The sequence below is a fragment of the Gossypium hirsutum genome, chromosome A08, assembly GCF_007990345.1.
Source record: "Gossypium hirsutum isolate 1008001.06 chromosome A08, Gossypium_hirsutum_v2.1, whole genome shotgun sequence".
Lineage (NCBI taxonomy): Eukaryota > Viridiplantae > Streptophyta > Magnoliopsida > Malvales > Malvaceae > Gossypium > Gossypium hirsutum.
Window position 1 is genome coordinate 122640949 of NC_053431.1, and position 13139 is coordinate 122654087.

The 13139-nt window shown below is 28.8% G+C and overlaps 1 protein-coding gene across 2 annotated transcripts; it reads left to right on the forward strand.

Annotated features, from left to right (window-relative positions):
• Positions 1-9645: 9645 nt before the first annotated feature.
• LOC107894508 (transcription factor bHLH94) lies at positions 9646-11197 on the forward strand. 2 transcript variants are annotated; one of them, XM_016819777.2, is made up of 3 exons: positions 9646-10397; positions 10483-10908; positions 11002-11197. In XM_016819777.2, the coding sequence occupies exons 1-3, from the start codon at positions 9933-9935 to the stop codon at positions 11104-11106; spliced, it is 996 nt and encodes a 331-aa protein (XP_016675266.1). In that variant the 5' UTR covers positions 9646-9932; the 3' UTR covers positions 11107-11197. The 2 variants fall into 2 exon arrangements, with proteins under 2 accessions (XP_016675266.1, XP_016675270.1); XM_016819781.2 differs by having other exon boundaries at positions 9678-10397; positions 10989-11197.
• Positions 11198-13139: the final 1942 nt, after the last annotated feature.

Consider the following 13139-nt stretch of genomic DNA (forward strand, 5'->3'; position numbering starts at 1 on the left):
ATTACATTTTTATCACTCGACTGTTAACTTCCATAAAAAAAAGTAACATTGCACATTAATTTAAAGGGTTAATAGCTAATTCGATCTTTGAGCTATAGTTAAAAATCATTTTGATATTTTTAAAAGTTTCTTAACAATAATTGTAAAAAAAAATTAAACAACTCTTAAAAATAAATAAATAAAATCAATTGCAATAAGGAAAAAAAAAAGTGTGCAACTAATTTGAAAAATCACAGTCTTTGAACTTTCACAAAAGAAAAGAACATTAAGTATTCATTCACTTTAATCCCACTCTTTTTTTTCATTTGCATTATTATTTTACGCTCTCTTCATTTTCATCTTTAATTGCCTTTTTTAACCTCCTTTTTTCTTGCAAGTTGATGTCAACTCCACTTTTTCAAGATCATTAAAAATAATATATATTTTATTTATAGCTAAAAGTAAAATCTTGACTTGAAATTTGAGAGAAGAAATGGTGGGTTTGGAGAAAAAAGAGAGTAAGTTGTATTATAAAATTTAAAAAATTTTAAAATTCCAAAACTGAAAGTTATTCAAAAACTCAATCAATTTAGTAATTGAAGTTAAAAAAAATTGATAGTTTAGAAAAGTAGGGTACTTTATATTATAATTGAAAGAAAAATCTCAAATTTAAAAAAAAAATGAAACTTACCAAACAACTAGACATATAATAGAAAATTTTGTTCTTCTCTCTTTCCCTCTTCATTCTTAATTTTTTCTTTTTTCTTTTCATGATTATAAGGAAAATCCTACAGATAGGTAGTAGAAGTTTTTATGTTTCTCAAGAATAAAAACAATGTTGCAAGCCTAGATTCCGTTCCTTGAAAACTCGATTAGCAGTAATGGGTCTAATAGTGGAATTCAAATCTTACATTCAGATGTATTTTGCTAGGGTTTTGAGGAAAAAAAACAAAACAAAATTTGCAAAGCAATTTCTTGGTAAAACAACATAAAATTTTTGATGTGATTGAAGGTGTTCATCAATGGTGAAAAACAAATGGAATTTAGTATAGCAAGAAACATTAGTTTAAATTTTTTTTCAAATTTATAAATATTTAAATATTTTTATATATTTTTAAAAAGTATGATTTTTAATTATTTTTATAGATTTTCTAAAAAAAAATTAGTCTTAGTTTTTTTTTTATTACAAATTTTGTTAAGAAGATTTTAAAAATATCAAAATATTTTTAAATTATAGCTTAAAGACCAAATCAACTATTAATCTTTTGAATTAAGGTGCAACATTATTTTTTTAACGAAAGTTAATAGTTAAATGATAAAAATATAACAATTAATAGTTAAATGATAAAAATATAACAATCTGATAATTTTAATAACTATTATGTAATTTTTAAAAATTAAGTGATCAAAATGTAATTTTAAATAAAGTTTAAGGAGGATGTACTTTACAGAAAACTGTTAGAATGGAGGGTGTAGAGAGATAATTGAGGAGTGAGAACCAGAAAGGAATAGTCCCTGCACAGCTTCGGCCTTGGGTTCTAATCATATAGATTTGGGTTTTGTATTGGGTTTTCTCATTATTATTTTGGGTCCTTAATTAATTCCTTCATCAGCAAAGATGCAGGCTTTTTTTTTTATGTCACTTACAATCAAGATCACAATCATTATGATTCAAATAACTATAATAGATCAATTATTGAGGTGAATTATTGTATAGGATGGGGCTTCAAAGTAGATTGATTAATTCCGTATGTTAGTATGATGGTCAAGATGTTTACCGTTTCACATGTGTTTTGGGTTTGAATCGTATTAGTCGCGTTGCTGTTAGGATTTTGTCATCTTTTTGTAATTTATCAAAAAAAAAAGAGTAGAATGATTAACTAAAATAAATTGGGAGAGAACTCATGTATGATAAAATTTTTACTACCGTTCGTACTCTTTTTTTAAACCTTTAAATCAAAGGATAATCCTAAGTTAAGCATATTCATATTTGCGTCATTGTTCCAACCGAGTTAAAATTCAATCAACAATTTAAGACTAAATTATACATAATTAAAAATGATGACGATTTTTTAAAATTAAAAATTATTATTCTTATTACACTAATTTATAATCCAGGGCCTTAATTTTTTTTGGTGATAAAAGAATAACACTAAATTAATTACATAGCGACTCTTTGAGGAAAAAAATACCTGTAAACTTATCCATATCAATAGAGGTACAAATCATTATAGGAGGGGTCTTAAGGACTTGCAAGTTATCTTTTTCTATCAAAGCTTATTTAGCTAAATTATATACAACTTAATTCTGTTGTCAAGAGCTTTAAAATGGTAAGAAACTCGAATTTAACATGAGAAAACAACATTTTATAAGCCACCATCACATGTAAACAAAGAGAAAAGGAATCTACCATTTTATAAGCCATCATCACATGTAAACAAAGAGAAAAGGAATCTACCATATGAAAAGACTTTGAAAATGGGATAAAAGAGATCATTAGCAACATCCAACCTAAAATAAATTTGATAAAATCCCATTTAAATATGACATCACAAAAAAATTAAAATTAAAATTAAATAATTGTCATCGTATTTCATAAATAATTTTATTGAACACCCACGAAAAAAAATCTAATTAATCATTATGATATGGGAAATACATAATTAATAAAAAAATACATTAAATATATAATTTTTTTGTGTGTTTTATTTACATAAAAAAATACTTTTTACTTGTAGATATCCCTTTTTCAATATCAACTTGATTTCAGGTCCATCTTACCCCAAAAGAAAAAGGTTATCTCTCTAGGTCTCTCTCTAGCCCTTTGTTGTTTTGGAATTTTATTAAAGATTTCCAAGCTACCATTATTATCACACAAATCAAAATCAAGATGATTAAAACTAGCCAAATTTGTCCAGTATAACAATAGCCCATATAGAAATATTCACCACAATTCCTCCCACAAATTTATACAATAATAGACAGAATTACGAATGCTTTGTTGTTTCGTTTGGAGACTGTGCCAGCTTCATTAAGAGACCCCTTCGCTTTACCACACTACCGTCCCAATGCATGTTAACGCCCATCGCCTTCACAACAAAGGCCAAAACAGATTCATGTATTTCCTTTTTCCTTAAGATAAACCCTATAAACCAAAGGCTTCATTTGCCTTTCAGATTGCCCTGGTTTCCGGGGCTGCGCCCCTTGTTTCTCCAAATTTAAGCTTCCAACTATGTCTCCTTCTTATTTATTTTATATTATGCATATCTATTTTTACAGTTTATTTTTGTGATTCATAGTTGCCTCTCTTAATAATACTACGTTCTTCTATTAGAAGTGTAATGTGCCTTACCATTAATATTTTAAGTTCTTGTTTATTCCATTTGGATAATTTTATGCTTCTTTCATCATATATCTATTGAGCCAGATACAAAAAAAATTCAATTAAAATATTATGAGGTTATATATAATTTGAAAGTAGATCTATGCAGCCAAAAAGTATAGGGGTTAAATTTTTGAAAATAAAAGTAGGAAAATTAAATTCAAAATGGACAAAATGTAAAGACTTAGAGTCAAGATTGTTAGAATTGGTAGGGGTATCGGATTGGGAAGAGAGGCATCAAACTAGTTGACATGCAAACGAGTTCGAACTAATTGAACCAAGTTAAAAAACCGATTGAACTCGTTTCTTTATTTATTTTTTTCCTTTTAATGATTTATTCAATCAAACTATACAAACTAGTGACCGAACCAATTTGACCAGCGGTCCTGTTTTGAAATCTTACTTAGAGTATATTTTAATTTTCAAAATTTTATTTTATAATTTGATATAAACAAATAATTAACCCAATACAGAAGGTAAATAAACTATACTAATTATCCATAAAAATGACAATCTAAATTTTCTTTATTTGTCATATTCCAACTTAGGGAGGGAGTTGTAAACGATAATCAAGGGCAAACTTTTTTTTTTTGTTTGTTTGTTTAAACCGTCATTTATTTTTGTTCCCATAGGCACACAGGGATAGTGGACCGACTGATGACTTATCACTTTGAAAAAAATATAAACAATGCAAAAAAAAAACTTTTGCATGCAATTTTCGATAAAAAAAAAAGAAGAAAACTTTTGCATGCTATCAGAAATGCAAATACGAATGCAAAGAATGGTAGTTTAAAGAATCCTTTTGAAGTTCTGTTAGGTGATACTGTCATTATTTGGAGGGTTGTGGAGTACTGTACTATATAATATTATATAGTCAATAATATTAATCTAAGGGTTGCTAAAGCACAACGTCGCATGCTTTAAGACCACAATTTCAAGATGATGGTTTCCCATTGTTTTTATCACTAATCTTTTCAAACAAGTTGATGCACTATATGGTATCACTTTATTAAAAGTTGATTTCTAAAAATAAATATAAACACCAATCAAAATTTATGTGATTTGCATGTAATTCACTCTTTTTTTACATTTCAATTTTATGAACTTATTAGGGTACTTATTTTGTATCATTGAATCATGAAAACTTAATTATCTTGGAACCCCATAATTTGACATATGAACATGTCAAATGTGATTAAAAATTTCAACCTTGGATATGATTAAAATTTGAGAGTTTGCAATAATGGCTTCGACATGATAAGTTTGCAATCATCCTTTCCCCAAAAGATTACAAGAAACTTTGAGACCACATTGGAAAGATATAGAGATTAATGATTATATATGACATAGAAAAAAGCAATGGAGATATACCCCTAAGGAGCCTTGAGAAGAAATTGATTTGAAACGCATCACCTTTTTGCTATTAGCATTTCACAATAGTGAAAATGAGTAGGGTATATATAGGTAATGATTGTGGGAAATGGATAGATTTTGATAAAGCTTTTAGCCGACCATGATTTCCCCCATTTGTTAGGATAAATTCTCTCAAAACAAGAGAATAAAAAGTTTTTGATTTTAAGTCTAATCTACTGAATAATTGTAGCATTATCTTAATACATTTAATATGAATTCTTTCCAAACAATTTCTCCTATTCCAGCTTGTTAACCAATTAGTACGAACTATCTTCAAATAACTTCTCCTATTAAATCTTATTAACCAACTGCTAACTAATAATTTAGTGTGAACTATTTTCAAACAACATCTCTTATTAAAAATTGTAAAGATAAATAAAACATACTCAACATATGTACTTACAATAAACATGAAATTACTCTCTCAATTCTCTATAAATTTCCATAAAATTTATCCATCCCCGAGCTTCATCTTGAGGAGATATATTTTATTTTGGAATCTTCTAAGTAATTTTGAGAGTTTTTTTTATGTGATATTAGAGTATTTTAAGTAATTTTGGATTCTTCTAAACATGTTGTATCATGAAAAAGTCTTCAGTTTGCATTTTAAAAACAATTTATGTTAGAACAAAAATAGGCGAAGTAGATTTTATTAAAGAATCATCCGGATCACCTATCGATTTAAGCCAAATTTACCATTACACAAAGAAGTAATTATAGCCCCAATATCGACCTCATTTGTTACAAATCACTCACCCAAATACCCCATAATACAATAATACCTAAAAGAGTGTCATAAAATAACCACAAAAACACAACTAAGCTATCGACAAAGACACTTTGAAAATTGTACTTTAAGTGATGCCACAAGCATCCTATGTATAGGTTGATACAAGAGTTCATCCAACAGAGTTTTGATAAGCTTTAAACTCCTATTTAAAAGATGAAATTATCTAATTAATTATCCTGAGTATAATTATCACATAACAACCTTCATAAATCAATGTTCCAACAACACCAAAATTCTCTCAACAGATAAGGGTAAGGATAAACATTTTCTCCACTTTAAACTTCACAATATGACCATTTAAAGAGCTGAAGAGTACTAGCTGAACTCTAACTGTTGTTTTGTCAAATATGCTACTACTTTGAAAGTCGAAAGCAACAATTGTCCATGAGGTCGAAACCTTTCACACAATCCAAATAAAAAATTCGTTTTCATTCTAATAAAACATGGAATGAGCAATAAATACTCTCAAGCTATCAAGTAAATAAATATAAGGCCAAAAATTGAAAAAATAAAAAAATTAATGCACGAACAACTTGTGATATGATTTGGTAGATGGATATCTCAAGCTTCTTACATATCATTTGTTTGCCTCTTTGGTACATCCCATTGGTTTAAAAAAATACAAAAGAATTGATATTGAAAATCATCCAATGCCAAGCTTGGAAACAATTTTAAACGTGAAATCCCAAAAGCTCTCACACATGAAGAATTCCATATTAAGCTGCCCAAAGTTCCCATTCTCCCCTCTTTTAGGAACAACATTTACTGTGGAAAACCACTATTTTGCAACATACCCATTGCTTTTAAAGGTTTGGAAGATGGAGATATGATATCCAGAGAGGTTCATTGCTTTTAATGTTTTCATAAGGTGAAAACGCACCACTGAATTTGTGGGCTCTCAGTTGATGTATAATTAACTCCCTCTCTCTTTGTAAAATTTGATTCATTGGAGCAAAAGGGGGGAAATGATTAAAAAGAACTTGGAAGATGAGCTACCTTGTTTAGACTAAAAAGGTAAAACAAAAATATATGGATTCTATAAATGGGTGTCCAAAGGTAATGGTTAAAAATTGGTATATACTAATTTAAATATATTTTAATTTAGTATATTTTTCTATTAAATATATATATTTATTAGTATTAAAACAGTGAAGCATGGACTTAATTAAAGGTTATTATATGGTACTAAATGAAAATTAAAAATTTCATCACAAGTTTTATAAATTATGCATTAAATCTTAAAATTATAAAAGAAAATAATACGCTTGATTATATAATTTTTAATTTTCACTAGCAATGTACATATGATAATCTGTTAATTAATCAGCAATAAAGCTAATGAAACCTAAACTAAATGGTAAGAGGTCATGAAACTTTTGAAATTTAGACTTCAAATTTTATATAATTTCCATTGAAATTTAAGTCTATTAACATTTCAATTAGTAGCATGATTTCATATATATATATTGATTATAATTATAGTTTATAACTTAGAAAAATTTAATCACAAACCAAGGGCATATGTGTATATATACAGTTTGATTCTTTCTTTTTTTAGCAAGGCAAATGAGGTCATCTCAAAGGGGGCAGCCAGCTGCATAATCAACATTTTATTTGACATAAAGTGAGATGGTGTTGGTGTTGGTGTTGGTGTTGGTCACTACTAATAATAATGCAATAAAGTGGACTTTATTGGGATCATATAATTAATATATATCATTGAAAAGCTCTACCCTACGGTTTCAACTCCACCCGTATGTAGTTTCCGTTAGAATCTCATTCCGTTATTTTTTTAACAATTTTATTATAAATTCTGATCATATTTGTTCTTTTTGACACAATGCTTAAAATTATTAATAATCTCTTCCTAACTCATAAGTAGGAGAATAACGCGCTTCAGTACACTCAAACTTATGTCCTTTTACATTGACAACAATACTTATACCAATTGAGTTAATATTTAATAGATCCTATTCCACTACATTTAATTTCTCTAATTGACTAGGCTTGTTTTTTTTTTTAACACTTCTTCTAGGCTTGTTGAATTCAGGGTTTGGAAATGATAAAACATAAACTAAATCAGAGGCGAATCTAGGGTAGGGGTTGGCAGGAGTCTCGACGCCCTCTAAAATAGAAAATCGTTATCTAGTCCTTTTAAAAATTTTAAATTAATAAAGTTAAAATTACACTGTCTCTCTAAAATTATAAAAATTTAATTTAATCCTTTAAAAATTATAAATATATAGACTATTAAAAATTAAAAATTCATTCGCCCCTAAAAAATTTTCTGACTTGCCCTGAATTGAACCAGCCTAACTAAATTAAAATTTAACAATTATTTATTTATAAATATGGATAAGATTAAATAAAATTTGAGAATTATATTTTTAATTAAATTTAACTTAAACAAATTAATATTTATATTATATTAGATCCGATTCAATTCAACCCATAATCATCTGTGATAAGGAAGCATATAATTCATATTTATATTGTGCAAATTCAATATAAAATAGAATACAATATATTTAAATGAGTAAACTACATTTACGATCTAATCAACTTCATAATCTCATAATGCACTACATTCTTTGGGCCAAGTCTACGGTTCTAAAACAGATAGCTTCCAACCTTTCCAAGGTTGCCTTGAAAAAGAAAAAGCTGCCATCTACAAGCAAAAGATATGAGATACTAAGGCTCCTTGAATAAATAGAACATCCATGTATGTCTCATCGCAATTCCATCAACAATATAAACACGTAAGAGAAGACTGAATTAACAAATCTTCTAACACAACGCCAAATCAATAGATTATTTTTTCTCAATTAACCATCTTATTCAATTTTAATTTTACTTTTCTGATAACACTGCAAGAATCTCTTCAATGTCAGAGTTATTGATTTATTTTCTGGATCGTACATCCGACCATATTATTACCAAATGACGACCTCCCCTCTACTCTTTTTGTTTAGATTGTTCAAAGCGTGACCTCCACGCGCCACCTTCTTTGGCCAGCTTGTGGCCCCTATTTGCTTGGACCCATGCCCTACTGGAAACAATTAGCCTACCACTATAATAATGTTGATTTATGGTTAAGAAAGCAAAAGAAAGAAAAACAACAAAAGTTGGAGTTAATTACCCATCAAACATTCCTTAAAATGAGGAAGAAATAGTAACATAAACTTAGGTTTTCCTCTTTTATAAATTTAGTATTTATGGATGCATTGAGTTAAGTTTAAGTTAAAATTTAAAAGTTGGTGGTGTTTGAGTTTGGGTTCAATTTTGTGTAACTAGCATAAATGTTATATTTTATTGTTTAAAAGATAATAAAATATTGTTAATTTAGTGATAAAAATATTATGTTGTAAATATTTAAGTTTTTTCATTTTCATTTAAATTTATTTATAAATATTATATAAAATATTTTGTGTATTTTAGAGATAAATATCAAATTTATATATGAACCTTGGTTCAATGTGTAATTTAATATATTAACTTTGATTTGGTGCAACTATATACATGAAACTTAAATTGTAATTTATATGTACACGTTTAAAGAAATGAATACATACATTTATTTCATATTAAATTAATATAATTATTTGTGTATATAATATATAAAAGTAAAATGATGTTGATTCAATAGTGTTGTCGATAATTTGTGAAAATTGAATCAAATCAAAATTTTATATATAAAATAGATCAAAGTTTATGTATAGCTTTAATATTTATTTTTATATTTTATTATTTTTAAACAATAAATTAATATATATGGTAAAATTCAAAATTTACCAAAGTACAAAAACATACGACATATTATCGAGAGTTAAGTAAAAATATTCAATAAATCTAACCACATTTTAAAAGTATTATATAAACTAATTAAACTACTCACACCTATAGGTGCATGCGGAAAATATATTTATTAAAAATTTATATAAAAAATAAACGAAAATTTGATTGAAATATTAAAATATAAAAAGATAAAATCATCTTTATAAAAAAAATAATTTTTAATTATTTTTCAATGTGTAGATATTTTAAGTATAATATAAATTAAAATGGGGAATTTTAGTTAAATGAATGAATAGACGCACAAGAGATTGCCTGAATACCCCCAAAGCATAGGGGCCTTTCCACCAACTAATGTTCAAAGGGAAATCATATTTTTGTACCCTCTGCCTTCTCCTTTTCTCTTTCAATGCAATTCCAGGTTCAATTATGCATTTTTATCATCTTCTTATCAACTCCCTTTAAAAGCCTCACTTCTTCACCCCCAAAGCTCATCCCCTCCTTCTTTTCCTATTTAAACAATAAACTTCTATTTATTTATTCTTGTTTTTTAATGCTTGTTCTTACCCTAAAAGAATGGCATTAGAAGCTGTAATTTTTCAGCAAGATTTGCTTGGTTACAACAGCAATTGGAGCCATGATTTTGGCCTGGGAAAACCAGAATCCAAAGATTCTTTTGGATGTTTTCCTGACACCCAAACACCAGAGATTAATCATTTTGTTCATGGAGATTACTGGGTTTCTACAACACCAACTTCATCAATGGCTGCACCAGTACCCCATCATCATCAACTGCAACATCATTGCCCAAATTCATCCTCGGATGCTGCTAATGTTAATGGATTATCATCCTCAGGTGACCCTTTCGATGCTTCAACAACACCTCGTCCCAAAAGACGTCGATTCAAAACTCGAAAAAACAAACAAGAGATTGAGAATCAAAGGATGACTCACATTGCTGTGGAGCGCAATAGAAGAAAGCAAATGAATGATTATCTTTCTGTTCTTCGATCTTTAATGCCTGAATCTTATGTTCAAAGGGTATTTTTTTCAACCTTTCCATCGTTATGTTCGTAATCGCGATAAACACCAAATCTCAAAGTAATAATGTATTTTCTTTGATTAGGGTGATCAAGCATCAATTATAGGAGGAGCTATCAATTTTGTGAAGGAGCTTGAGCACCGTCTTCAATGCCTAAGTGCCGAAAAAGAGGTAAAAGAAAGGTCGAACCTTACTAACGGTGGTCGCCGCAGCTGCTCGTCGGTTTTCGATGAATTCTTCACATTCCCACAGTACTCAACTAGTTCAAAACAGGGTGATCGTAAAGATTCGATCTCCATGAATGATCAATCAACGGTTGAAACTCAATCTGCCATAGCTGACATCGAAGTTAACATGGTGGAAAGCCATGTAAACCTCCGAATAAGATCGAAAAAGCGACCGGCGCAGCTCTTGAAGGTTGTTTGCGGGTTGAATTGTATGCGTCTGAGCATCCTCCATCTCAATGTCACAACTCTTGATCAAACCGTCCTTTATTCTCTCAGTGTCAAGGTAATTTATTAGACTTATTTCGGACCACATTGTCGCTGTTGCGGATGTAAGGGATATAATTGAAACCGCGAAATAATTAGGTTCAAAATGCAGGTAGAAGAAGATTGTAAGCTGACTTCAGTGGATGACATAGCAACAGCAGTGAACCAGTTACTAGGTAGCATTGAAGATGCTTTGTTAACTAGGAATTTTCCATGACACCCAGTTTTCCTTTTTCTTTAAATTTCACCTCACTGTAATTTCCTTTCTCTTTACTTTTTCACATTCTTATATGAAGGTCCTTTTCTCAGTTTTTGTTTTTTGCTTTTTCTCAGTATTCTTATCCTGAATTTTAGGATTTTATCCTGAATTTTAGTATTTTAATTTGGATATGATTTTTTTCAAGATAAAATCCTGAAATTCAGGATAAGAGTACTGATGTGTTTATTATTGGAAAGTGATACAGATGACGTGGCGTCATTGTTTCATACAATCTTTCCTCTGTGGCTCCTAGGTAGTTTGGTAAAGGAAAAGTTACTTTTCAAAAATAAAAATATGAAAACAAATTCGGTATATATATATTTTTATTTTTCACAATAGAAACAAGTTAAAAAGGATTTCAAAATAAATATAGAAGAATATTAATAATTTATACTTATTTGGTATTTTTTTTAATTTAATTGGAGCCTAAATTTGAAAACCTTAAGCCAACTTGGTATCTTTTTAGGTGCCTGACTAACATAGTTAAAATACGTTGATATGTAGTGTTGACATGGTATCTAAGACCAATAACATAGTGACAAATGATAGCCTCACATTTCTTGCCACGTGCCAAAATATGGAATTGTTTCATGTCACTATGCTATTGATTGTTAGTGCCACATCGGTATATTTTAACGATGGTAGTTAGGTATCTAAAAAAGTATCAAGTTAACTTATGATTTTTAAATTTAAGTACCAATTAAGTTAACAAAAAAAAGATACCGGATAAATAAAATTACCAAATTCAGATACCTCTACATATATTAACCCTTAAATTAAAGTATAATTTTGAGGTAAAACTAATAACACACTATTATAATAGATAAAAATGAATTAACATAAGATTGAGGGTTTTTATTACATCCAATAATGAACTTAGGTATACTCTCTTGATTAAATCTATTCGTGAATCAAATTGTCCGTTTAGCCCGATTCAATATGGACGGACTTCAATAATTTTTTATTTTTATTTTTGTCTTTCGAGTCGATTCAGCCCAATTTTAAGTTAAATGTAAATAAAATATATATAAATATTAATATAAAATAATATATTTTTAATAATTAACTTTTTAAATTCAATCATCAGCCATGAACATATCTACTCTTTCACATACGATGGTTTAACTTTAAGTCTTCCCTTTTGACTATTCTTTTCTATGATAAATTATAGAAATACATGCAACAGATTAACTAATTGTTAAAGTGGTCCACTCAAAATCAATTCATGTCTACTTCTATATATTTATAAGAAATAAAAATCCATTTTATTATTAAATTAATTTTGTGATTAAAAAAATATTACAATATCACTAGTTATATATATTTATAAAAAGTAAAAATCCATTTTATTATTAAACTTTTATTTGGATTTGGCTTTGTTGTACTATACATATGTAACATCCTAAAATTAGGGTGTAAGACCCAATTTTAGCCCGGGCCTATCCACATACAAAAATCAAAGAATAAAACAAAATATTAACCCAATTACATGAGACACGCTCCATACCCATGGCCCAATACAAAAATCAAAGAATAAAACAAAATATTAACCCAATTACATTAGACACGCTCCATACCCATGGCCCAAAATCTAAGTTTAATTGGCTAACTTAGAGAAACCTAGGTCACCCACGCCGCAACCCCTACGTCGGCACTCCACGCACTATCCCCGTGTGCCCCGCTCCATGTTTGCGCCCATACTCCACGCCCTTCGTTCCCCACAACTTCACGGCCAATAAGTTGGACAAAGAAACAGCAGAAACTACTTGTATTTTGGCTATAAAGCCTTTGATTTTTAATTGTAAAGGCTTCGATTTTTGAATACAAAATATACACGAAAAATCAATAGAGATCAGCCAATCGAATACAATTCAAAAGGTGGTTGTTCATCATCATTGTATTATGTTTTTTTTTTCATTTTCATTTGAGTCCACGAAATACAAACTAACATTTTATAAAAGGAAGAGACGTACCTTTCGACTCGCTGGCAA